A 25,729-nucleotide genomic window follows, 5' to 3' on the forward strand; every position below is an offset into this window, starting at 1 on the left:
GATTCAATCATACTCAGTATCTTGGGTTTATCTTGCCAATTTATATGTTTTGCTAAAAAGATAGATTTATTTGAAACTTTGCATTGTAATTTTATAATGATGAGTGAATGAGAAAAATTACTGTAAACTTTTGTATAACTAAGTGAGGTAGACTAATTTTAATGACATAGATCTAAATTTTACCGTCTCCATGGAGGGAGGTCGGGAGGGACAAGTAGAACTCTTTTAAGTGGTGGAAATTATGAAACCTCTTAGGGTTTATGAGAATGTATTTTTCATGCTAATAAGCTCGAGTATAGGAGAATCAAGATGACGATTAGATGCTCCCTTCATGTCGGATAATACCACGGAAAACCATCACTCACTGTTGCTATACTTTCGATCTACTTTCGCTTAGCATTTCACCAAATTGAGGCACCGCACCCGATAGACTGCGGTGCAACAACTAGTCTGAAAAAGCACATACCAAAATTTAAAGTTAAATAACGGGAAACAAAAACAAGGAAATGAACCTGAGAGGCTGAGACCCATTTAGTTGCGCGCCCAATAAAGTTAACTCGACAGAGTCGACACTGCACTTTCCACAAAACCCTTTCCCTCAATTTCCTTTAAATTAAATTATTATTATTACTAGTCCTCGACGCCGACGACATTTACCGGCGAAACTTTCATGTTCTCCGTCCAATAACTTCCCAAATTAGTACAACAATTAGGGTTTGACAAACCCGATTGTCAAAATGAGTACGGTTGACAAAATGCTTATCAAAGGAATCCGGAGCTTCGACCCGGAAAATAAACATGTCATCACCTTCTTCAAACCCCTTACCCTCATCGTCGGCTCTAATGGCGCCGGAAAAACTGTATCTTTTTTTTTGTTTCTCTATCCTCTTTTTTTTTTTTTTTTTGTTAATGGCGTTTTTAAGTAGTATAGTACTCTATCGGTTCGGTCATTTGTTTACCTTTGATTGAGGAATAAAAAGAAGTATACAAATGATTGAGACGGCGGAGTATATTGTTTTATAGTGTGGTTTAGTTGGTTAATTGTGGTTTTGTTTTATTGATAATAATGTAGACTATAATTGAGTGCCTGAAGCTGTCTTGTACTGGAGAGTTGCCCCCTAATGCTAGGTCTGGTCAGAGCTTCATTCATGATCCTAAGGTTGATTTTTATTACCTGAAACGATATTTACTGTTTATTCATGCAATTATCAATGCAATTTTCATTTTGGTCACTTGGAAACAACCTTTTTGGTAACGTTGCGGACATTTGAAGCCGTAATTTGCAATTTGCTGGTTCCTTTGCGGCATTTGGGTGACCTTGTAATTGCTGTTGTAGTGTGGGTTTGGTTAGTTTTTGTGACGAGGGGTTTTGAATTTGGACAATAGGTTGCGGGAGAAACTGAGACGAAGGCGCAAATTAAGCTGCGATTTAAGACAGCAGCGGGGAAGGATGTAGTGTGTATAAGGTCATTTCAGTTGACTCAAAAGGCTTCCAAGATGGAGTATAAAGCCATTGAAAGTGTGCTTCAGACTATTAATCCAAACACTGGGGAGGTAATGCTCTGTCTTTTGCTCGTCCTCGTTTGTCACCGCTTTTGTTTGTTTGTTTGTTTGTTTGTCTGCTTGCTTGCTTTGAGTTCCTTAGAGTGAAGGTGTCAAAGGATTGTTCATGTAGTCAATCTCAAATAGTTTTGGAACAAGTGTGGTGGTTGTTGCAACAAGTGATCGAGTAATGAGTTTTTATGCTGTAGCTCTCAATGTTAACTATTGTGTTGTATGTTGAATTCTGTTACATTTATGAGATAATGGCAAGCTAAGAGAGTGTTAAACCGCACAAAATTTGATGTAGCAGTCCTGATGCAATTCTTGACATAACTTTCATGTAGAATACATGTTTGCCAATGATTCAATACTCCAACAATGAACAACCTCTCGATGTTAGCAACATATGGGAGGCAAGAGAAGGGTAGGTTGCATAGAAATTTGCGAGAACCCTTAGGGCAGCTTGGTGATGCTTTTGCCGCTTTTGTTTTGTTGTAGGAAATGTTTTTAAATATGCCGAAATCCAACCACCTATCTCATGGTGGCTGATTGTCTGTATATATTCACTATTTTCAAAAATTCACTTTTGTGAAAAAAGAGCTCTTGTTACACTTTTTTTTTGTTCATTACTGTGGTTATGTTGTGTTGGAGATTGCAAAATCGGGAATAAGATCTTTAGCGCTCACAGATCATCCTTTTGTTATTTTTCAGAAAGTCTGTCTCAGTTATAGATGTGCTGACATGGACAGAGAAATACCTGCACTGATGGGTGTATCCAAGGCTATCCTAGAAAATGTCATATTTGTTCACCAGGACGAGGCTAATTGGCCATTGCAGGATTCCTCGACTCTCAAGAAGAAGTTTGATGATATTTTCTCTGCCACCAGGTGTGCTTAAACATCTCGCGGATTCTTTAAAGTATTGTTTTATTCTGTTTTGGAGCAAAGATATATGTCTAGTATCCATCACTCTCTACTATCTGCGAGCTGCAACGTGTATGATGAAAAAATTTGAAGCGACTTTGTATACTCTGTTGTTTCCTGGACTAGTGGATGCGATTAATTACCTATCAAATCCCGAGTCGACTTGCATGAATTACTAATCCAAATTACATTGAATTCTAGTGTTTGGTTACCATTTTTCGAATTATGCTCTATTTTGAGCGAATGATGTATTCATATTACGAATTTGAATCCGTTGTATTACAAATCTGGTAGCCATGGTTGTTTCTAAGTCTCACATTACCATGTCCTTCATTTGCTTTTGGTTTGGCCTTGGTTATGTCTATTATATATTTATATTAAAAAGGTAGATTTTTTTGGCTGTTAGACTACTTTCTATCAAGACAATAACATTTGTTGTATATTTTTTAATTAGCGGTAAGAGATTGTCTAAAGTCCAAATGTAGCTAGGCTGGAGCAGGCTGATTCAGATGATGCGTGTATTGCAGTGGGGAAAAAACATCCTGAGGGACTGGCTATGTTGGACTCATAATTCATAAACCATACCATGTTAGTTTATATATTTAGATAAGGGAAAAATTTAACAAATAATACTCCATACATATTAATTTCTTCAATCTCAGTCTGATGGAATCTATGATCCAAAACATGGTAATGTGTGCAGTACGTCATTGGAACCTTATGTCAATAGGCTTATGCAACCATGCTTAGTAGCTATTCTTTGATGTTTTAATAGAACCTAATTCTTGTAGCCATATTGCTTTCGTGCTAAGTTCAACTCGGAGCAAATTCTTACTTGTGCGCTTTGACCAGATACACTAAAGCGTTGGAGGTCATTAAGAAGCTTCACAAGGAGCAGGCACAAGAAATTAAGACGTACAAGCTGAAGTTGGAGCATCTTCAAACGCTGAAAGATTCTGCATATAAGGTCTTTTCAGTAGTCATCTCGAATCCCGTCATGGCTGATCTTATGCTCCTTTTTTTTCTATTCTCTTGATCTTTTGGATGATGAACAGCTGCATTGCATACGTGGCTTTTAGTCTGTGTGTGAAAAATCGATTAAAAAATAGACAAGCTTGTTCAAATACATAGTTCATTTGTGTATTAACCTCATGTAACTAATTTGGTTTAAATTTTGTTAAGACCAAAGTGATGCGTTTGCAGTTTTGTTGTAGGTCAAGAAATCTTTTGATTGCTGGAGTACCCTTATCCTTAAGCTTTAATTTATTTCATGTACTTTGGCTATGCTTGTACTAAAAGCCATCCTATTTCCCTCTATTTTATGTTTCTCTTACTAAAGTTATCTTTCGTGCCATGCAATCATAGGCATGTCTACCAATTGCTCCTAACACTTCTTGCCCTAATCTATCCACCTCTACCAAAAATTAAATTTTCAGTAACTTCCTTGCTTCAGCCTTTTGCGTTATCATTTTCGTTTTATGTCCCAAAAAATCAGATCTTGACGACTTCACCATGCGTGATTATTGAAAAGTTAACTGCTGGGTGCTACTGGTAGAAGTTGTTTATCACTTTCCAGAGTAAATCAGCTCTTGACGAATTCACCATGCGTGATTTTTGAAAAGTTAACTGCTGGTTGCTACTGGTAGAAGTTGCTAGCAGGATCTAGGAGCACGGTATGAATGGGGTTTGCAGACATCTAGATTGAGGTAGAGATGAGGTTGAATATTGTTTATTACTTTGGTTAGTGGCAAAACTATTCCTTGAGGAACAGGATTATGGCAGAGTGGGACTGGGAGGGAATTAGTGAAGTTAAAGCAACGGCAGATCATGAGTTTCACCCCACCTAGATTCCTAGGTGGTCTAGGTTCAGTTCAATGAGAACACGAAACAATGTTTCTTTTGGAGATTGATGAATGCTCAATGAAACGCTTTCCTAGATGCAAGTTTTCCAGTGTTAGCTTTCAACCAATTGTTTAACCTTTATATGTTTATTTTCTTATTTAATGATGCCTTAGATAGGTCTATATTTTGTGGAGGGTTTATTAGCTCGTGTTGAGACTGTTACCTGTCTTAAATTCTCCTCTTCTTAGCCAACTGTTATCAACTTCTCCTGCTGCTTCAATTCTCTTGAGCAATTTTCACGTCTGTTCCCTATTCCTGAATTGGTTATTGAAGGGGCTTTCTTTCAAGGTTGAAGCAATTTTTTTTGAGTATTCAAGATGACATGTGTTTTACCGGATCCCTGCAGTTCCGTGAAAGTATTGCTCAAGACCAGGAACGAACAGAATCTTTAAAAATCGACATGCAGGATCTTGAAAGGGAAACCAGAGAAGTTGATGATAAGATACGTGACACTGAACTCAAGCTTAAGCATCTGCAAAAATTACAGAATCAAATAACTGAAAAAAGTGCCTCAAGAGCGGCTTACTTAACAGAGCAAGAAGAACTTTATGCAAAACTTGATGAGGACATTGAAGGTATACCACACTTTTGATTGAATTACAGTTGGCTTATATTCGTCTTCTCAGTTCGTTATTGTTATTGGCTTTCTTCTTTTTGTTTATTTTTTAATTTTTTTTTTCATGGAGTAAGCATTGGTACATCTCTCGTGTACTTTTTTATTTGGCAGATTCTGACGAAGAACTGAAGGTGTGGAAGCAGAAGTTCGATGAGAATATTGCTCAGAAGGATGCGGAAATCAGCAAGCTTCGAAGAGAAGGAGATGATCTGGAAAAAAAGAGTAAAGCTCTTGAAGATAATAGAACAGAGTACATAGTAGAGATCAGCAAGCTTGAAGCTGAAGCTAATGTAAAATAGTTTACAAAGTTGGATCTATTTACTTTTACTATCTGCGTGTTATTTACAGATTTTAGATTTGTTTGTTCTTTTACCCAGGCTCATGTATCGCTGAAGAAAGATAGAGACTCTATTATCGAAAATCTCTTTGCTAAGCACAATTTGGGATCTCTTCCATGTGGTCCTTTGAGCGATGAATTGGCTTTGAGTTATACTAGTCGCCTGAAGAAAAGAATGTCAGACTTGGAAACGGATTTGCAGGAGAAGAAGGTAAAGCTTTTTGTACATGGTTTCGTGCTTTTCCTATTTTCTTCAAGTGCAGCCATGCACTACAGCTCTTGATATGAGATCACTTTTTCGTACTCTTTTTTGAAACATTTTTTTTTAATTGTTTGCCTTAATCTATCTGGCGTAGTCGTACATTTATAGACTATCGTGAAGGGCTGGAGGCTCTCTTTCTCTATCTATCTCGGTCCTCTTCAATGCTCCCTCTACCTTCTTTGACGGGTCACTTTAAAGTATGAACCGGCAAACGATTGTAATTAATGGGTGAACCTTTCTTCTGTCACTAAGTAGTTTTTAGTTAGGAAATGGTTACTGAGTATGATAACTTGGATGGATGGCATTCTCCAGTCCTCTCATGCAATTGGACAAATTTGAGAGGAGGCGGGGATGTGCTAGGATGCTCTCTTGATTGAAGAGACCTAATTTGTTTCTAGAGGTTGATTCAAAGACCTGTATTCTTTTTGAGGGTCATACATTGGCCATCTACATCCCATGGTTGTCAACGGACAGAGTGCCTACAGTTAGCTTGATAGGAAATATATATTTTACCATGTGATGTGTGTTGGCCAACTCACTTCAATGTAATCATTGTATTACATCTGGGGTACCGTAACATGAAGGAGCTATGAAGGTTATCCTGAATGCATTTTGAGGCGGTATTGATCGTGGTTATGGCACAATAACCAAGATAAGGGTGCGATGACACTTGCAAGTTCAAATCTCTAACCGAAATCTAATGTCATAGCTATAGGACTTGTTTGTCGTGAAGGGCGTGAGGTGAGGTGGTAGTTATAGCCTATAGGGTCGATACAACTTGCTTATAGACCATGAAATATTGGCAAACAAATAGTCAAATACCAATCCAAGAATGGCAACTGATATATTTAGAGGGGATAAAAAAGTCCGCATGACCTCAGCCCACAAAGTACTTGGGGGAAGTACTACACATTCTCGCATGCAAGCTAGGGCGATTGTTGTACTTGGTTTGAAAAAGTGCTCCTGAAGCCTAAGATTCAGCGAGTCATTAGCCAAAATGTTTTAGTTCGCCTTGTCTAGTTGTCTATAAGGCACAACCACCAAGGCGCACTACTATCCTATTTCAAATTATTTTCTTCTAGTTTTGTTATTACCCCGTTCTCTTTGGCACATTATCCCTAGCGTTTACTAATTTACTTGGTAGCCCTTTCTAAAATCCAAAAAAGGGAAATATTGCACAATTTTTTTAGAATACCAATTTGTTTGCAGAAAGTGAGCCTAGTTTCTGTAAGGCATGCACTTTCACCTTGTGCCTTGCCTTTTGTTGCTACGCCCCTTGCGCCTTTAAAACTTAGCTGCGGCATGTGTTGCCGTGCGCTCAATTCGTGATTTCATCAGAGTGGTTTATAATCTTATATCACACTGAAGATGTCTCCTGATGTTCTAGGAGCCCAAACAGTCTATTCTTCTGATTAACCTGATCTACATTTTTGTATGCGTTGTGGGATGCAAAACGGAAGACCCTGTATCTTTAACAATTGCTCTCCGCATTTGTGGCTGGATATATGCTTTTATTTTTTACCTGAGTCAACTTTCTTATGTATGTCATTCCTAGCCTCTTGATAGTTTAGCGTGCAAATGGGTCTGGCAACCTTGTTAGAGGTCTAGAGAGAGTGTTGCATTTTCTTCCACAGGGACAGATCTGCTACAAAATGTGGGAGATCTATAGCAATTTGTGAGAAGGATATATGTCTAATCTTCTTCCACAAGTATCAGGTGGAGAAATTTTAAGAATTACTAGTGGTGAGAAGAATTGTGTTACTGAGGCTCGTCTGCTAGTTGTGTTATCACTAAATTGAGGAGTGTCAGTTAGCTCAAAAATAAAATAAAATTTATCATTATTCTCATGTGATGCAGCGAAAATGCATGGTAACTGGTAAGTATGGTTTATTCGATTGTAATACACTTAAAGGTAGCCTGCCAAATATTTAACAATTTTTTTAATAACCTGAGCTATCATCGTTGCCTTTCTTGTCTAATATATACTAGCCTGCCAAATATTTAACCATTTTTTTTTCAGAGACTAAACGAAAATGAAATGGACACAGTATGGGATCGCTATAAGAAGGCCGAAAGCCACCAGAAGGATCTTGAAGCTAAAAAAAAAGCTGCGCAAGGCGTGAAGGTAGTTTAATAGGAATATATCTTTTTAATATATATATATGCTTATTTTGTCCCTTCTATTGACCTTTTCTTGTTGCTGTGATATCCTTAACAGATAGGCATTTTGGAACGCATTCAAAAGACAGAGAATGAACGTGAAAATTTAGAAAACCAGATTTCTGATGTGGATCTCTCTTCTTTAGATGAAAAAGAGAAGAAAATGGTGCCTGATAAGCTTGCTTTTTCCTGCATTGTTTAATGATTTATCTTATGCACTTTCACCGTTTATTCTTCATGATTATAAATTTGTTTGATCCAGCAACTTGAGTTGGAAAAAAAGACAAACCAAATTGGCGAGAGAAATTTTGATTCAAATGTAGACAAAAAACAAACTGAGATGTTCAAAATAGATCAGAAGATCAAAGTGCTGAGTCGTGAGAGAGATATCCTGGCTGGTGATTCTGAGGACAAAGTAAAGTTGTCATTGAAAAAGTCTGAGTTGGAGAATCTTAAGAAGAAGCTCAAGAAAATGTACGTTAACAAGACCTTGAGTGTTGCAAGTTGTGTGTACATTGGGTTTGTGTCTCTCATTCTTGTATGTGTGTCTGACATTTTCATGCATTTCAGAATTGATGATCACAAGGATAAGATCAAAGCAGTTCTGAAAGGTAGACTCCCGCCAGATCGCGAATGGAAAATGGAAATAACCAAGGCTCTAAGGTTGTTTTTTCATCCTTAAAATTGTAGCTTATCTTGTTACCTGATCTACTTTATTTTCCTTATCACATCCGTTTGAAAGAGTAGTGTATGATTATTTTGTCGCTTGTTCTGTTTTCTCAGTTGTCGAGTGATATATTACCATTTGCAAAGTAAGCACATAATTCTATTTACCTCCCTCTTTTTTGTTGAAGGCCATTAGAAGGAGAGTAAAAGGAACCTTTTTTTTTTATTTCAAAATTATAACTTTTAGTATAATGGGCTGCTTTTCAGACTTATGAGGATAACTTTCGGAGTTGTCTCATACAGTGAGAGTCTCATACTAAGCATTAACTGATATGTACTTCTAACATTGACCTATGGGAATTTATTTTTCATTTCGAGAATGTCGGCATAGATGTGGTTGGAGGATATTAAGCTAGCTTATCACGGGCATCTACAAAACACCAGTTTTAACTAAAAGGCTATTTTCTGTTTGTAATTTGTACAATTTTGCACATAAGGTGCTCTTAAATTGTTGCGTTGTTTCAAAATATCATGCTCAGGTCCTGATTATCTATCCACAACTATGTTTTAAAAATATGTCAGGTGAATTTTGAAAAGTAAGGAGGTTAAATTGGAAATGACTGATAGTTATTTTCAAGAGATGTCAGGGGCTCAGGGCAGCTCATCAGGGGAACATGAACATCGTTTTGTGTTTTCATTTTTGAGTGTTAGGGTTAGGTAGAATCATCTGTTGTGGTCTTTGGAGTTGTGGCCTGTGAGACACCATGACCTGGTGAATTTCCTCTTTAAATAACTGCTTGAAATATGTGAAACGAGTAGTAACCTTATTTGGCGATAAGCTTCAGACTGGAGGTGCTCATCTGTTGTGGTCTTGTGCAGATGACAGTATGACACCAGGTGAATATTTTTTGAAATGACTGCTTGAAATATGTAATACAAGTGGCAGCCTTATTTGGCGATAGGTTTGAGACTTTGAGGTAATTGCTCATTGTGATGTGCCACAAATCACAAAAAGCATACTGTACCCTGTGCTGATTTTGAGCGAATTGAAGGGAAGAAAGTTCCTTATACACTATGCTAATAGGCAATTTCTGTGACTCTTTGGGTATGAAAGAATGATTGGATACTGCTGGTTTGCTTATGTTTGGTGTTTTATGAGAATTCTCTTTCACGTAGCGTAGGATATTATGGAATTTGATTGAGGTATCTGTATGGTCTCAGAGGTCTTTCTTTCGATGTATGTTTTCGTCCAAAATATTTTTTATTTCTTTGAATTCACTACCTAGGGTGGCTGTTGATTGATTTTGATGTTGGATGATTGCAACTACAGGTTAATACGTGAGGAGTTTGATTTCCTTACCCAGAAGTCCCACGAAGCTGAGAAGGAAGTTAACATGGTACAGCTGAAGATTGCTGAAGTCAGCCATACTCTTAATGAACATCACAAAAATCTGGAATGTAAGTATCATTTCAAACATTTTGGATGGCTTACTGGTAGGATGGGTTAATCTTTTGACCCCTGCTATGAATTGTTTGCGGAAAGCATTTGAGTTGTCGTCCCTAGGCTAAAAATTTTAAGCGTACCCTTTGCTAGCCATCATAGCTTATTTTGACTAGTCCCTCAAAATTAAATACCAAAGTTCTGATGTACATAAGCTCATTCAGCTGGTCATGTCAGTCTGTTTATTCAAGTATTATCATGTCATCTCATATTCTTATAGCTGCAGCAACTGTTATTGTTCACGATAGATTATGTCTTATACTTATTCAACCAGGTCTTTTGGAGGTTTGATTCATACTAGATTTCAATCAAAGAACCTGTCTTTAGTTGTTCTATTTAATGATTTAAGGGATTTTAGCCAGTGGTAGATGCAAGAGTTTAGCATAAGGGGGCACAATTTTATCTTCAATATATTGTCTTTCATTTTGAATGCATTTTGTATTTTTATTTTCTAAAGAAATGTTGTACAAAGGTAAAAAAAAAAAAAATTCTCAATTGGATGTTTTTATAAAATAATGTTCGTGTTTTTAGCATATGACTTGGGTATAATGAACACTTGGTTTGAGAAAAGGCATTCTCATTTGGTGACTTATAGGAGTGGAGGAAATGCTAGTCAAATCGACTTCCTTTTGGTAAGGAATGTGTGGAGGAAAGAGTATACCGATTGTAAGGTCATACCCGGTGAAAGTACCGCAACACAACATAGGCTAGTGGTGCTTGATTTTCGGGGTAGGAGAGGCTTGAGGAAGAGAAAGGTAATCGTTGAGGCACGAATCAAGTGGTGGAAGCTACAAGGGGAAACCCACAAGCGTTTTTGGATAAGGTCGGAAGTAGCGATATTTGGTCGGATTGCAAAGAGAAAGATATAGATGCAACGTGGGATAAATTGGAGCATGTTGTAAAGGATTTTGCGAGGGAGGTGCTTGGGGATCTAAAGGAAATAGACCATCAAGTAAGGACACATCTTGGTGGAACGATGAGGTGAGACAAGCGATAAAGACAGAGCGTGAATGTTATAAAGTTTTGGAGAAATGCATGAGTAATGAAAACTTTGTAAAGTACAAGGAGGCTAGACGAGCCGCTAAAAAGGCAGTGCGTGATGCGAGGGCCAAAGTTCACCAAGAAGTGTATGCCAGATTGGACACGAGAGAAGAGAAGGATATCTATAAACTGGCCTGCATAAGAGACCGAAAGACGGGGGATATTGGGAGAGTTAGGTGTGTGAAAGATATGGACGACAAGGTTCTGGTTCATGATAATGAAATAAAGGCTAGATGAAGTTCTTACTTTGATACTTTATTCAATGGACATCACGAGCAAGGTTTTGGGGATGTACAAGTAACACCAAGCATGGTTAATTCGGGAATTTGTGCGTAGAATACAAAAGAGTGAAGTTAGAAAGGCGTTAAGGAAGATGGAGTCAAAGAAAGCAGATCGACCAACTGGTATACCCTTAGAAGTTTGGAGGTGCTTAGGGGAGAAAGGAATCGAATGGGTAACCATGCTCTTCAACAAGATTTGGAGGATAAACAAGATGCCATGAGCTTCGAGGATAAGCACTCTTGTCCCTTTGTATAAGAATAAAGGTGATGTTCAAGAGTGTTCCAATTATCGGGGAATTAAACTTATGAGTCATACGATGAAGTTATGGGAGTGGATAATCGAGCAAAGGCTTAGGAAATGTGTAGACATCTCGAATAACCAATTGGATTTATGTCTGGGAGATCAACTATAGATGCGATTTTTATCATGAAACAGTTGATGGAACACCATCGGGACAAGAAGAAAGACCTGCATATGGTTTTTATTGACTTGGAAAAGGCATATGATAGGGTACCGAGAGAAGTACTTTCGTGGGCTTTGGCGAGAAAGGGTGTGTCTCGAAAATATATTGACTTCATAAAGGACATGTATGAGGGGGCTAGTGGAAGTGTTTGCACTAATGTTGGGAGAACGAAAGAATTTCCCATTACCGTCGGGGTGCATCAAGGTTCCGCACTTAGTCCTTTTCTCTTTGCTATAGTTATGGATGAGTTGACAAGGGATATTCAGTACATCCCTTGGTGTATGATGTTTGCGAATGATATTGTGTTGATTGATGAGACGAAAGAGGGGGTTGAGAGAAAGTTGGAATTGTTGAGGCATACTTTGGAGACTCATGGGTTTAGGCTAAGTAGGAGTAAGACAGTGTATTTGAAGTAACGTGGCGGGGTCAAGATCAACAGAGGCGGGGAGTATTATTTTCGATTGAAATGTTATTTTCGATTGAAATATCTAGGATCTATTATTAAAAAAGATGTGCACTTAGACGGAGATGTGGCTCACAGAATTAAAAGCGGGATGGTTGAAATGGAAAAATGCTAAGGGTTTTTAGGCGATAAAGATATGCCCCAAGGATTGAAGGGAAAAATTTATCGCACGACGATTAGGCTTGCCTTACTTTACGGCTCTGAGTGTTGGCCGTGAAACATTGTCACATTCAAAAGATGAGCGTGGCGGAGATGCGTATGTTCAGGTGGATGTGCGGCCATACAAGTAAAGATCTATGGAGGAATGAGGTGATTAGGGAAAAGGTGAAAGTGGCGCCAATAGAGGACAAAACGATGGAAAACCAACTAAAATGGTTTGGTCATATGAGAAGGAGACTTATGGACGCACCGGTTAGAATAGGGCAATGATGCATGTGGTTTTTTAGTATTTGACGTTATTTGAAATATTTAGTGTTTTATTTAATTTTTAAAAATTTATTTGTTTTTTTCGGATTTATTACACCTTTTTAACAAGAGTTTTTTGTCAGAAACTACCTTTTATTTAGGGTCATTTGTGAATAACTACCTTTCATTTTATTTTTGGCTTTCAACTACCTTTTATTTCTTCATTTTGCGAAAAACTACCGAAATTCCACTTCGGACGAAAAAAAGTCAACTCTCCGCTTTTCACACATACGAGTATAACCCATATTTCTCCCTTTGTACACCCAACGAAATCCGAAAAAGTTTGTTCAAGGCAATACCAACCCTCTCAATCTCCATCTCCATCTTCGTCGTCACCTTTACTACCACTTTCACCTTCACCCTTACATTTCAACAATCTTATAGACTACTAATGATTCATCAACCTACTGTCCATCTAAGTCACATTAAAGTACCCTCTTTCTCCCTTCATGGTAAAGATGGTGGGTATGAAACTAATGAGATAGTAGCACACAAGTGATTCTAAGAGTGAATCCATAATTATTTTCGAATATTTAACACTAGGAGTTAATTTTGCCCGTAAGGCCATAATAGATCATTATTGTTGAAGAATTATTTACCATGTTCAGATTAATATCAATGATGATTTTGTTTTGGTGATTAGGACTTTGATTCGGGTAAGAGATAGACAAATTGAGGTGATTAATGTTGTGTTTAATCAATCTTTATCGTCGATTATTAGGGTTATGATGTAAAGAGTTAGATTCAACATGAAATGGTAAGTCAACGCCGGAAAGTTGACTTTTATCGCCGGAAGTGTATTTTTGGTAATCTTTTGCAAAATGAAGAAATGAAAGGTAGTTAAAAGCCAAAAACAAAATGAAAGGTAGTTGGTTACAAATGACCCTAAATAAAAGGTAGTTTCTGACAAAAAAACCCTTTTAACAATTTTCTTATATATTAATACTTGGTTCACGTTTAAGGTATTCCGGACCATTAAGTTTTACTTCGGTTTTCAAAATCATTTTAATCTTTATTCTCGATTTAAATTCTAAGTTTTTATAAAAAAAATCCGGACTTCGATTTTAAAACCTATAAGTTCACCTGACTTTTGTATTATGTTTCACTCCCCTTTTGTTTTTCAATTTTTCTTTTCAATTTTTTCGCATTTTGAGGTGTGCGTTCACCCTTGGACGGTACTAAAGGAAGATTCATGTTAGCCGATCCCAAATCATTTTGGGTTAAGGCGCTGATGTTGTTTTTAGAATATCTTAAAACTTAAATACGCCTTTTATATTTATTGACGGATTTTTGCTTAAAGATTTGAGAAATTTCCAATAAATAAAGAAACGGTAAATGATGTGTTGATGTCTACTTAAATAGTTGAATGTCGTAGATATCAATATCTTACATGAGAGGTCTAGGTATCAATCTGTGGTAATTACATAGTTTTTGGCTCTTAGTCGGGAAAATAGTGATCGTCATATTCCAAAATAATTATAATAAATCATAAGTGCACCTACGGGGAATGAACCTGGGATGGCAGGATTGCAGACTGAGACCTTATCCACTAATCTAAAATCATTCTGATGCTAATAATCACCACCGAAAACTGATTATTCTCATAAACAGACGGGAGGCATTTAGCCCTGATGCCCCTTAAATCCGCCCCAGATATTGGTTCACTAGCCTTTTGGGGTGGTTACATAGTGCAATGGTATATCTTTAGCATGCCTGTTTGGCCAATATTTTAATGATTTTATCACAAGGTTGCTGGAGGAACGAAAATATCTTGTCATCACCTCAATTGGCGCTTTATTTAATCAAGGTTGCCACGTCACAAGTGACAACCTGCACCACCACCCCATCACCACCAGCGCTGTTATTTCACAATCAACGTTTCCACCGTATAACCAGAGCCGTAAAACCATTGCAGCCCCATGTGTAGTGTCACCTATCTTGTAAACCACCGGTGTTGCATCTTGCAATTATCGGTGACATCCACACTATCCCTAGACCTGTCAAAAATTTGACCCGGCCCGTTTTCCAGGCTCAACAGCCGTAAATCTTTGATCCGTGACGGAATCCAAATGACCTGTTAATTTAGCGTCAAAGTCCCCAAAGATAAGTTTATGTTAAATGTGAGTTATAAAATATATAAGAAGGCAAAAAATGATAATATTAGTATCTATTTCAACTAATTTTATTAGACATAAATACCACTCCCTCCAAGTCTCTCATTTCTTCCCTCTTTCCTTTTTCATTCAAGTCACCTTTTCTTCCCTCTTTCTTTTTTTTGGATGTGGGATTGTGTTTTGTGTGGTCCAAATTCAATTGCATATGATTCAATTGCATATGAGGTTACGTGTTTTGTGTGGTCCAAATTCATTTCCTTAATTCTTGTGCACAAAAGAAAAGGGAAGAAATGAGAGACTTCAGGGAGTAATTAATTTGTGTTTTTTGATTTCTCGGGTTGGATGAGGGAATGGTGACGGAGAGGGCACAATGGAGGGCAAGGATACATGTGGATTTTTAGTATTTGACATTATTTGAGATATTTGATGTTTTTATTTAATTTTTTAAAAAAAATTATTTGTTCTTTTCGGATTTATTACACCTTTTTACCAACAACTTTCTTATATATTAATACTTGGTTCACTTTTAAGGTCTTTTCGGACCCTTTAGTTTTACTTCGGTTTTCAAAATTGTTTTAATCTTTATTCTCGATTTAAATTCTAAGTTTTTATTAAAGAAATTCGGATTTCGATTTTAAAACCTATAAGTTTACTTGGCTTTTGTATTATGTTTACTTCCCTTTTGTTTTTCACTTTTTCTTTTCTATTTTTTTGCATTGAGGTGTGCGTGTTCATTCATGGACACGATTCCAAAGGATGATTCATGTCAGCCGACTCCAAATTATTTTGGGATTAAGGCTATGATGATGATGTTACAAGTAAAAAATCAAATTTATAGAACTTTTATACTCCCTCCTATTCACTATGATGTTCCAAATTGCTTTTTGAGTAGTTTTATACTCCCTCCTATTCACTATGATGTTCCACATTGCTTTTTGAGTAGTTTTTAAGAGAATTGAGATTTGTGATGGAAAATTGAGGAAATGGAAAGTAAGAGAGAAAATGTGGGGTATAAGTCCTAAGAACCACAAATTATAGACTAATAAGAAAAGTGAAAGATCTTAGTGAATTTGTCGTTTTAGGAAATGTGTAAGATGTTGGAGAATAGGAGGGAGTATCATTTAAGAATCAAATAATTATTAAAATAACTAAATTTTGTATATTGTTTCAATATAAGTGATATAAGCAATGAATATGACCCCGACACTCCGACTTGGGACCCCACCCGCTCAACCCGTTTGACAGCACCTGGCACTACTGCCCTTTTCATTTTGCAATGCCTATCCAAAGGGGAGGAGAAAGTGAACTTGACCGTTGATAACAAGCATGGATGTTATCTACTAATGACAAACCAACAAACTTCACCAAGGTTGAGCTTGAATTTTCAGCAACACCGATATCTGATGAGTAGTAAATTAGTAATCTTGTTGGCTTGAACAAATTATTGTGTTTCTGTTCACATATTTCTATTGTTGCACCTGTTGCAGATAAGAAGAGGTCAATTGAATCAAAAATTAGATTATTGGACCTTAAATCATTCGAAGCAAAGTTCTATGGTATTGATTCATATATTAAAGTCCTGGAGGAGGCAAAGGATAGAAGAGATGACCTGAAAAGGTTATGGTCATTTATATGTTGCCTGCAGATATGTTTCTGTTAGTGTTTATGCTCTAACTGTTCCTGTTACTGCCTGCAGTTTATCCGGAGAAGCTAGTGGCATGCGCCGAATGTATGAACAGTATCAAAATATTGCCCGGAAGCATCATTCTTGTCCTTGTTGTGACCGCCCTTTTTCTCCTGAAGAAGAGGATGCATTTGTTGAAAAGGTTACCTATGTACATTGCTTTATTTTTTTTAGGCGAGTGTAGGTGGTGAATTAGACAATAAGTGCCTTGTGAATTGTGATCAAGGGTCCAATAAAAGCAGCTCTGTATGATCTCAGGGGCAATGCTGTGTTTCTCATTTACGTGCTGCAGGTGGGAGCCTAATGAGGGGAAGTAGGGTAATTAGGATAGTGACATGGTACAAAGGTGTGTTTATTTCCAAGTCCTTTTTAAAAATCATATTGATTCCAGAAAAAAGATAAGCCAAAATTCCGACTCTTTCGGAAACTAACTTTTGTTAATACTAATTTTTGCGATCTTCTTACCATGTTTTCTGGAAGACACTGCAATGAGAATTTATGGTTAATTGACAATGTGCAAAAGCTGAATTCTCTTATCCTCTCCATTTTTTTCAGTTTCCAAAACAGCTTCCAAATCTGAAATATCCTTTTTCTCTTCCTCCATTTGGAACTCTAATCACTAAGAGACAAATGTTTTGGCAATCTCACCTTTTTTCTTTTTGCTTCTTCAAATTGAAATCTGCGAGTGTTGAAGTCTTTTACAAGTTTGGTACTTTGGGGCAAAGTTGAGTAGTCTGACAAAAAAGTTTGTATTAGATGGTGACTCGCAATATGTGCGAACATTTAAGTACCTTTCAACAAAACTAATAGATTTTGGTAAGTAGCAACAGTTAAAAGTATTTTTTTACAACTTATTTTATCAGTAAAATTATGTAGGGTAGTTCACAGAATTAGTAATGTACTTCTGCCTTAAAGGAAATTCCCAATACTTGTAGAACTTGTAAACGGGTTTGGGAATAGCAAGTAATGCCCAGTACACCCATCCCCATGATATAATTGCAATGATCAGTTTCGATTCATAGCTATGTTACTCCGACTCTTCTAATTTCCTCGCGTACCCGTGTCCGACCCTCGACACTCGGACATTGGTGTGACACTTAGACACCTCATTTTAGACCAAAATATGCATATTTTTCAAAAAAAATAGCCGAGTCCGACACTTGGACACGTACCCGTGTCGGATACTTTTAAACGAGTCCGAGTAACATAGATTCATAGTAATGTTTCCGTAGCTTAATCTACTGGCTGTTCCCAGTTCTACCCAAGTTCCTTAACTGTTTTTCCCCTTGCAGTTTTTTATGTGCAAAATGGCTTATTGTTCCTGTATGAAATGACAGCATAGAAACTTACATGCCAACTCTGGAAAGCAAATGACGTCGTCAGATGCAAAGTCGTCTTCTGCTGACTCCATTTTTGAGCAGCTGGACACACATCGAATAGTGTACGAGGAGTATGTCCAACTAAGCAAAGAGACCATTCCTCAAGCTGACACAAAATTGGCTGACCTAAAAGGGGAATTGGATCCGAAGATGCAGGCTCTTGATGATGTAAGTTTTTGCTCCAAATACGCCATCTTTAAGCTATTTCTAGTGTGGATGTTAAATTCAGAAATGTGTCTGGGCCACACCCACAAATAGGAGAGAGAATCCACATTATAAGACCAAAGGAGGTTCCACCCCAGAGCCAATTGGCAATTGGTAGAGTAACTCATTGGTTTATAATTTGATCAACTCACTGTTTCTATAAAGAATGTTCTTAGTGTGATACTCCCTCCTATGTTGAGGTGTGCGATCACCCATGGACAGTTCTAAAGGATGATTCATGTCAGCCGACCCCAAATCATTTTTGGATTAAGGCTCTGATGTTGTTGTTGCTTCACTTAGGACTTGTACAATATCGTTGGATTTGATAGCGATTTTGCCTCCTTAAGTACAGTATATATAATTTAGTACAATACTCTCTGCTGCCTATATTTGCCTTACCCTTAGAAAGTTGTAACTGCTCGTATCCAAAGAAGAATTGACTGTGGCTATGAAGACGTCCGAAAATTTCAGACTAGATAAGGTGTGAAATATTAGTTACTATGGTTTATGGATATATTGCTTGACAATTTTATTTGTTTGCATGTAGATTCTAGGTACCGTTGCCCAGGTAAAGGCTGACAAGGACTCAATTGAGGGCTTGGTGCCACAAGTAGAGATAGTAGATAGGTATTTCAAAGACATACAAACCATCCAAAAACATGTTGATGAGCTGGAGGAGAAGCTTGACAGCAGGGGTCAGGCTGTCAGGTCTATGGAGGAAGTTCAAACAGAGATCAATACTCTACAGAGTACAAGGTAATCTAACTGTCAGTTTTTTATCGGTATTTGATGATTGGTATGGCTACAGGAGTAATATGTATTTTTTTACACTGAGAAATTGTGGTATTGGTGGTGCAGTATATCTCCAAACATAAATGGCTAATTCATTTCGTTCTCTAATTGTTTGAAGTAAAACAGCATTTTGGTTATTTATTTCTTAACTGACCTAATGAACATAAATGAAACTATGAAAGGTCATTATGAGTTATTGCAATATTAGCTTGACAAACATAATAACCAAGACTCGATTGTTTAGTAGCCTCCTAAATATCTGCAAAAGAAAATACCTTGTAAACTCTTATAAGTGATAAAACATTTTGAAACTTTTTAAAAATGGCAATATAATATGTTTGCTGGTAACATATTTTCCGACATATCCAAACCATAGTTCCATTGGTCTTTTTGCGATCACAGAAATGACACTTTGATCATATTTTCCTCTATTTAAATCACATTTCTGTTCATGTTGTCATACAACAACAACAACATTACCCCATGGTCGGATGTACTTTGCCTTACACTTGTGTTAGAAGCACAAAGAGGCTATTTCCAAATGACTCACGATGAAAATTGTGTCGAGAACTGCATTAAAGGAATGCTACTTCACAATAGTGAGAAACGCAACCATTTCAGTGAGTAATTTTACTTTGTTCCATTGCTAAATGGAAAATATTTTTTTTAATCTATTAAAGGTCATAGTTATTAAAGTTTGATCTTAAGGGAGTAGTTGTGATTGTCTACAGTATCTTTAATTGTTAAGCATAATGAAGGGTAGTTAATCTCTTATGCAGAGGTGAACTTTACCCTCTCACCTCTACAAATATCGCCGCACCAAGCTCTTATACCATAAAAGATACCAATCCTTGCCTTTGCCTTGATTCAATGAATAGTTTTTATATAAGAAGGTTTACACAATATAAAAGCCTATAATTTAGGTAACAAGTATATTTACATAGCAAACTAGAATATTTCATATTCTATTAGGGAGCAACTATATTCCGCAGGCTCTGTGGCTAATCGGCGAAGTTGTGTGAGAGGCAAGTGTACCCATGCACACGTGTGTATTACACGCGTTTCTCACACAACTGTGTGGATTGGCCACGGAGCGCGTGGCGGTAGCACTGCCTTATTTTTATTTTTCTTATTTTCCTCTTTGTCCTTTCTTTTTCTTGTTTTCCTCTAATATTAGGTTTCATTATGTATATATTTATTTTGATCTTCCTCTTTGATTATCTATCATGCCACTTTCGCGCATTGCCAAGTCCGCATCTTCAGCTAATGCTTATCTGCTACTTTGTCTTCACCAGGGATCTTTTGCAGAAGGATATAGACAAGTTAAGAGAAGAACAGAGGTACATGGAGAGTGATCTACATATTGCTGAAATACGAATGTATAGTGCTCGGGAAGAAAAAATGAAAGCAGTTGTTGCTGTGAATGCTCTTAATAAAGCAGAGAAGGACTTAGAGTCTTTGATGGATGAGAAAAATCAAATTGAGATTGAGGATAAGGTACTCTTTTCAATTGTGTTCTTTGGTTTACTTGTATTATCTGTTACGTTACTTAAATACTACTTCATAATTTAGCAGTGTGTTGTTTGCCCAACACTTGTGACACGACATGTCACTTCATTTTAGTTCAAAACATGAAAAGATTTCATGAAATAGCCGTGTGCTATAATCGAACTTGTGTCACGTTTGACGGTTTGACCTTTTTTTGAGAAAGATAAGTGCTTCTCTTGACGAAAATAGTCTTGTGGCAAGCATGCCTAGGGGAGTCCTCAGCTACATGTTACTTTTTTTAGAAGTGAAAGATTCCTGCTATTTCACAATCAACTTCAATTCGTCATTGATGAGGTTTTAACCCGGTTTCCCGGTATATGTGGTTTGTTTGATCTCCAAATTGTCAATGGATATTTGCCTTTTGTTCTCATATGTGAAACTCTGTCTTGGGGAGGTAATACACTTATTTAAAAATTCATTTGGCCTGGCTTGTTTGTTTAACTAGGTGCATCCTGGTTCACAGTTAAAGTTATTTTAATTTAATTAATGGAATTAGAAAGGAGAATGGAAGGGTTCTCTTTGACTTGCGGTTTATACTAGGTGTGTTCAACTGCAGTCCTTTGCAGCGGGATCCCTCGAAATATCAGGAATTGTTAACCCGATCCCTTCTTGTTTGCTGCTGAGGGACATGTCTAAAAAAAAGAGTGGTGTCTATACTAATCCTACTTTCTGTCAGTTCTTTTTTTTTTCCCCTGGTATGACCGTATGACCTGACTACACAACCAACCCTTGTAGCGCTGTGTACCTCTGAACCTAATTTGGTTATTCTTATTGTGCAGCAACTAGTTGAGGCTATTGTTCCTTCAGCTCGAGAAACGCAGAAACTTTTGAGTAATTACAATAATTTGAAAGAAAGACTTACTAAGGAATACGATGATCAGGCTGAACTACTAAGAAGTCAGGGGCAGGATGTTGAAGAACTCCATAGACTTAACTCTAAGATTACACTGTGTGAACCATCTTGTGCTCATATTTGTAGATATAATTAATTGTACGCTTGTTCAGCTCTTTTTCATTTTTTACCCTTGTATAGGTACAATGAAGCAGAGAAAGATAAGCGCTTGAAGGAACGCCAGGTTAAAAAGTCCGAGAGAGAATTTATGCTGCAAAACTGTAACCAAAGGAAGAAAGAAATCGCTGACGCACTGCAAAGTGCCGTTGAATCAAAAAAATCTCAGGAATCAGTGAGACGTAATATTGATGACAACATAAAGTACAGGAATTATAAATCTAAAGTTGATAATCTTACTCATGAACTTGAGACTCTTGAACAAAAGCAAGTTGAAATTGGAAGTTCTAAGGTGATTGAAGCCGATATATTGAAGTTAAATCAAGAAAGAGACAGGCTTCTTTCAGAGGTAAATATCAACTTTTTGCAGTGGTAAATTAATGTCCATTTTTCTATTCTTAATGCTAAATCATATTCTATATGTAGTAAGATTTATATATACTCATCCTCTGGTTTGATGATTGATTGTTTTTTTATGCTCAAACTAAATGAAAAGTACGGGCATGCCAGATGAGTGAAGTGTTGGGTCATGTGTTTGAAATTATGAAGTGTTAAAGATGTCATGTCTTGGCCATTATGAATGTTAAAGGGGCCATTAGTAGATACATCATGACTGCTGCACATGCCAGTTGTGATCATAAACTTTTGTGACAGAAGGGCTTTTGACATTTGCATAGTGGTTCTTCTCTCAGAGCTCAGTGTCCCTTCAGTTACTGGTCCTTTACCCTTTTGATTCGTAAAATGCTGCAAATTCTGTTTTATTGTTGCTACATCTAGGATTTCTATTTCAGATGGAGCATACATTCACTTTTTACATATTGGCTTTCTCAATTGTTTGCACTTCTTATAACGTGAAAGTAGCCGTCTTCTGTCCACCAGTGCAATTCCCAACACAAATTTTGTTATTGGTCATCCTGAAAGTATCTAAACACAGGTAACCCCTATCCTACCCTAGGCGAGAGCTTTTGAGTCTTACGATAATATTGTTATATTGTTGGTGGTCTGTCTAGTTTTCTGCTATCATTCCTTGATAATTTTCCTAGGAAGTATATTATAAAGATAGCATGTTTTGTACAATGAGAATTTTTCTGGTTTATCTTTTTGTTGAGCTCTCTACGTCCATGTTCAATTTCTTACTGGCCAAGTAGAATAAGATGAAATGGGAAGGAAAAAGCTACGGCGGCAAATAAGATTTCATTACTGTGTTGTGCAGCTGAATAGATGTCGTGGAACAATGTCAGTGTATGAGAGCAATATATCAAAAAATAAGATTGATCTTAAGCAGCCACAGTACAAGGATATAGACAAACGCTATGTTGACCAATTAATTCAGCTCAAGGTAACCTTTTCTGTGGGGGTTTCCTTCATGCACTTTGCTTGTTATTTTCACTGTACTCTTGACTGATATTTTTTTCATGCAGACTGCAGAAATGGCGAATAAAGATCTTGATAGATACTATAATGCCCTTGACAAGTGAGCATAATCTTCAAACTTGATTTTAGTTTTCATCAGGCTTGATTCTCGGAGTTGATTCTATGATCAAGCAATGTTTTAGTCTTTATTATACGAAGTAATTCCTCTTTGCAGTTGCAAACTTGCAATTATAGCTCTAGTTCTGCTTTAGTTTCTAGTCATTTTAGCAAATATTTCAACATCATTATTTAAGTTTTCTCGCTGCCAAAAAGTTAGCATCATACAGCAGAATCAAATATTCACATGATAGATCAAACCTTTTTGCGTTGTGTTTTTGTGCTTTCTTTTGTTTGATGTTTTGATATTTTCTAGTTGTTCTTGATCAGTGCCGGCGCGACGGCACGTACACTTGATGATATGGAGTTCCACAGCTATTGTAAAGCATATTTTTTTGTCATTTTGCCCAACTTTTTACCAATATTTTATAACTGAACTTTTTCTAGGGTTTCTAATTGAATTTTTGTTAGTGTATAAGGATCACGTGAGCCCACCCTATATTTTTGAGTCCTAGGTCCTGAACCGTTTGATCAAGATATGAAGGGCCTATATATTAAATACTCTCGAATTATTTCAGAGCTCTTATGCGCTTCCACAGCATGAAGATGGAGGAAATTAATAAAATTATCAGGGAACTCTGGCAACAAACATACAGAGGTCAGGACATAGATTACATTTACATACATTCAGATTCTGAAGGTGCTGGAACTAGATCTTACAGCTATAAGGTAATAGCATTTTCTTAGTTCTTATTATACTTAATACTTTGTTATACCCCGTGGCACATATTGAATTTCTGCAGTTTCTCAGGTGCTCATGCAGTCGGGTGATGCAGAGCTAGAAATGCGAGGAAGGTGTAGTGCTGGCCAGAAGGTGAGCTAGTAAAAAAAGTTGCCCCGTCTTCTTTTGCCTTCAAACCTATATTGCTCTTATTCGATTGAAACTTGAATGTGATAAGAGACTTATGAGTTATGACATGAGACGATCATGAGCGCTAGCCATGGCTATTTTCTGAAAAACTTTCATGCTTTTGGTCTACAATAAAGTGTCAAAATACCTTTGTCGTGTCAAATTGTTGGAGTGACGGACACACACTCCACTATCATACTGTGGTGAAGTAACATAGTTTCAAATCAGTATCATATTTATTTATAGCGTGTCATTATCTAGGTTTTGGCTTCACTCATTATACGGTTGGCGCTAGCCGAAACATTCTGCCTCCATTGTGGAATATTAGCGCTCGATGAGCCAACAACAAATCTGGATGGCCCTAATTCAGAGAGCTTAGCTGCTGCTCTTCTCAGGTATGCACCCCCAAAATTTGCAATTAATGTCTGGTAGACCTATCTAACCAGTCGAGTGGGACAGGTATGGCCGGGTCAAAGTAAGGTTTCTGTGAAAATAAAAATTGTTGCTGCTTCGTCAGTTCTTCTCATATTTGGTTCACTCTCTAGAATCATGGAGGACAGGAAAGGCCAGGAGAATTTTCAGCTGATTGTAATTACCCATGATGAGCGGTTTGCTCAACTAATTGGCCAACGACAACATGCGGAAAAATATTATCGGGTTCATAAAGATGAGCAGTAAGAGCCACCCCTCAGTTCACTCGTTATTTTTCATAAAACGATTTTCCACCTTTATTGTCTTTTGCTGTTTATATCTGGTGACTATTGATAAATTGACAATGTTCTTTTTATGTACCTTCCTTTGCAGTCAGCATAGCATAATTGCGGCTCAGGAGATCTTTGATTAATGTGCGTAAATCGGTGATATCTTCCTCCTCGAGTTACTACTTCCCAAGGTCGCATGCTGCTTACCTTACGAGGCTAAGATGAGTGTACCTCCAGCTTAGAGAGGTCATGCTCAGTTTACTGTATTAGGAACCATCTGAAACGATATAAAGTTTAGTAACGTCTCATGATCTTCACATTCTAAGGATGTTTTAGCGAATGTCCGGTATATAGGCATGAAAGATTTGTAAATTGTCCCGCATTTGTACTTTCTCTCATTTTATGCAAACATTAAAACATCTAATCGTAAGTTCTACTCAATTACAAATAGAGGTGGCAATCGGGTCACTCGGGTCGGGTTTGGGTCGGGTCACGTCGGGTCGGGTCATCTCGGGTTCGGGTCATATCGGGTCAGCATACCCTTTCGGGTCGAGTCGGGTCGGGTTCGGATCGTTATCGGGTCGGGTCATTTCGGGTCAAATGATATATCGGGTCGGGTCGGGTTTGAGTCGGGTCATTATCGGGTCCGGTAACTTAACCGCATTACTATAATTTTTTACCATTAAATTTAGTTTTTAACCTATTATTTGGTTTAATTAATCTATTACTAAGTCAAACATATCAATCTAAACACAAAATCACTTTCATTTTGATCAATATTAAGCTTAATAATTGTCGGGTCATCAATTTAATCGAATTCGAAGATCGGGTCGGGTCAATATCGGGTCGGGTCTGGGTCGGGTTCGGGTCACTGATAATCGGGTCGTGTCGGGTTACGGGTCGTCATCGGGTCGGGTCGGGTCGATTTCGGGTCACAATATTTTCGGGTCGGGTCGGGTTTGCTCGGGTTCGGGTCGGGTCACTCGGGTCGGGTCAGACTTGCCAGCTCTAATTACAAAGTAAACAAAGTTAAGTAAAATCAGATTAAGGTGAGACGGTGCTCATGTTATTTGACAAAACCAAATTAGGGGAATATTTTACAAGCCAAGGATGTTGCTTTTATAGGCTTACGGGAAAACTTTTTTTTTTGTTTTTTTAAAATTACTACTGAGAAGCGTTTTGGTAAAGAAATAAACGCTTCTCGGTAGTAATTTAAAAAAAAAAAAAAAAACATCTAATTGTAAGTTCTACTCAATTACGGAGTAAACAAAGTTAAGAGTAAAACCAGATTAAGG

General features: G+C 37.3%; 1 protein-coding gene across 1 annotated transcript; it reads left to right on the forward strand.

Moving 5' to 3' along the window:
* The first annotated feature begins 369 nt into the window (after positions 1-369).
* Positions 370-24,858, forward strand: LOC141638905 (DNA repair protein RAD50). The gene is made up of 27 exons (XM_074448085.1): positions 370-860; positions 1,073-1,159; positions 1,387-1,554; positions 2,254-2,429; positions 3,318-3,432; positions 4,714-4,942; positions 5,095-5,273; positions 5,361-5,531; positions 7,603-7,707; positions 7,801-7,908; positions 8,005-8,216; positions 8,313-8,405; positions 9,739-9,866; positions 16,225-16,354; positions 16,434-16,563; positions 17,759-17,968; positions 18,552-18,760; positions 20,092-20,293; positions 21,124-21,293; positions 21,378-21,702; positions 22,567-22,692; positions 22,775-22,827; positions 23,402-23,552; positions 23,635-23,697; positions 23,995-24,128; positions 24,279-24,407; positions 24,538-24,858. The coding sequence occupies exons 1-27, from the start codon at positions 738-740 to the stop codon at positions 24,575-24,577; spliced, it is 3,966 nt and encodes a 1,321-aa protein (XP_074304186.1). The 5' UTR covers positions 370-737; the 3' UTR covers positions 24,578-24,858.
* The last annotated feature ends 871 nt before the right edge of the window (positions 24,859-25,729 follow it).

Source organism: Silene latifolia, unplaced genomic scaffold (genome assembly GCF_048544455.1).
Source record: "Silene latifolia isolate original U9 population unplaced genomic scaffold, ASM4854445v1 scaffold_224, whole genome shotgun sequence".
NCBI classification, from domain to species: Eukaryota; Viridiplantae; Streptophyta; class Magnoliopsida; order Caryophyllales; family Caryophyllaceae; genus Silene; species Silene latifolia.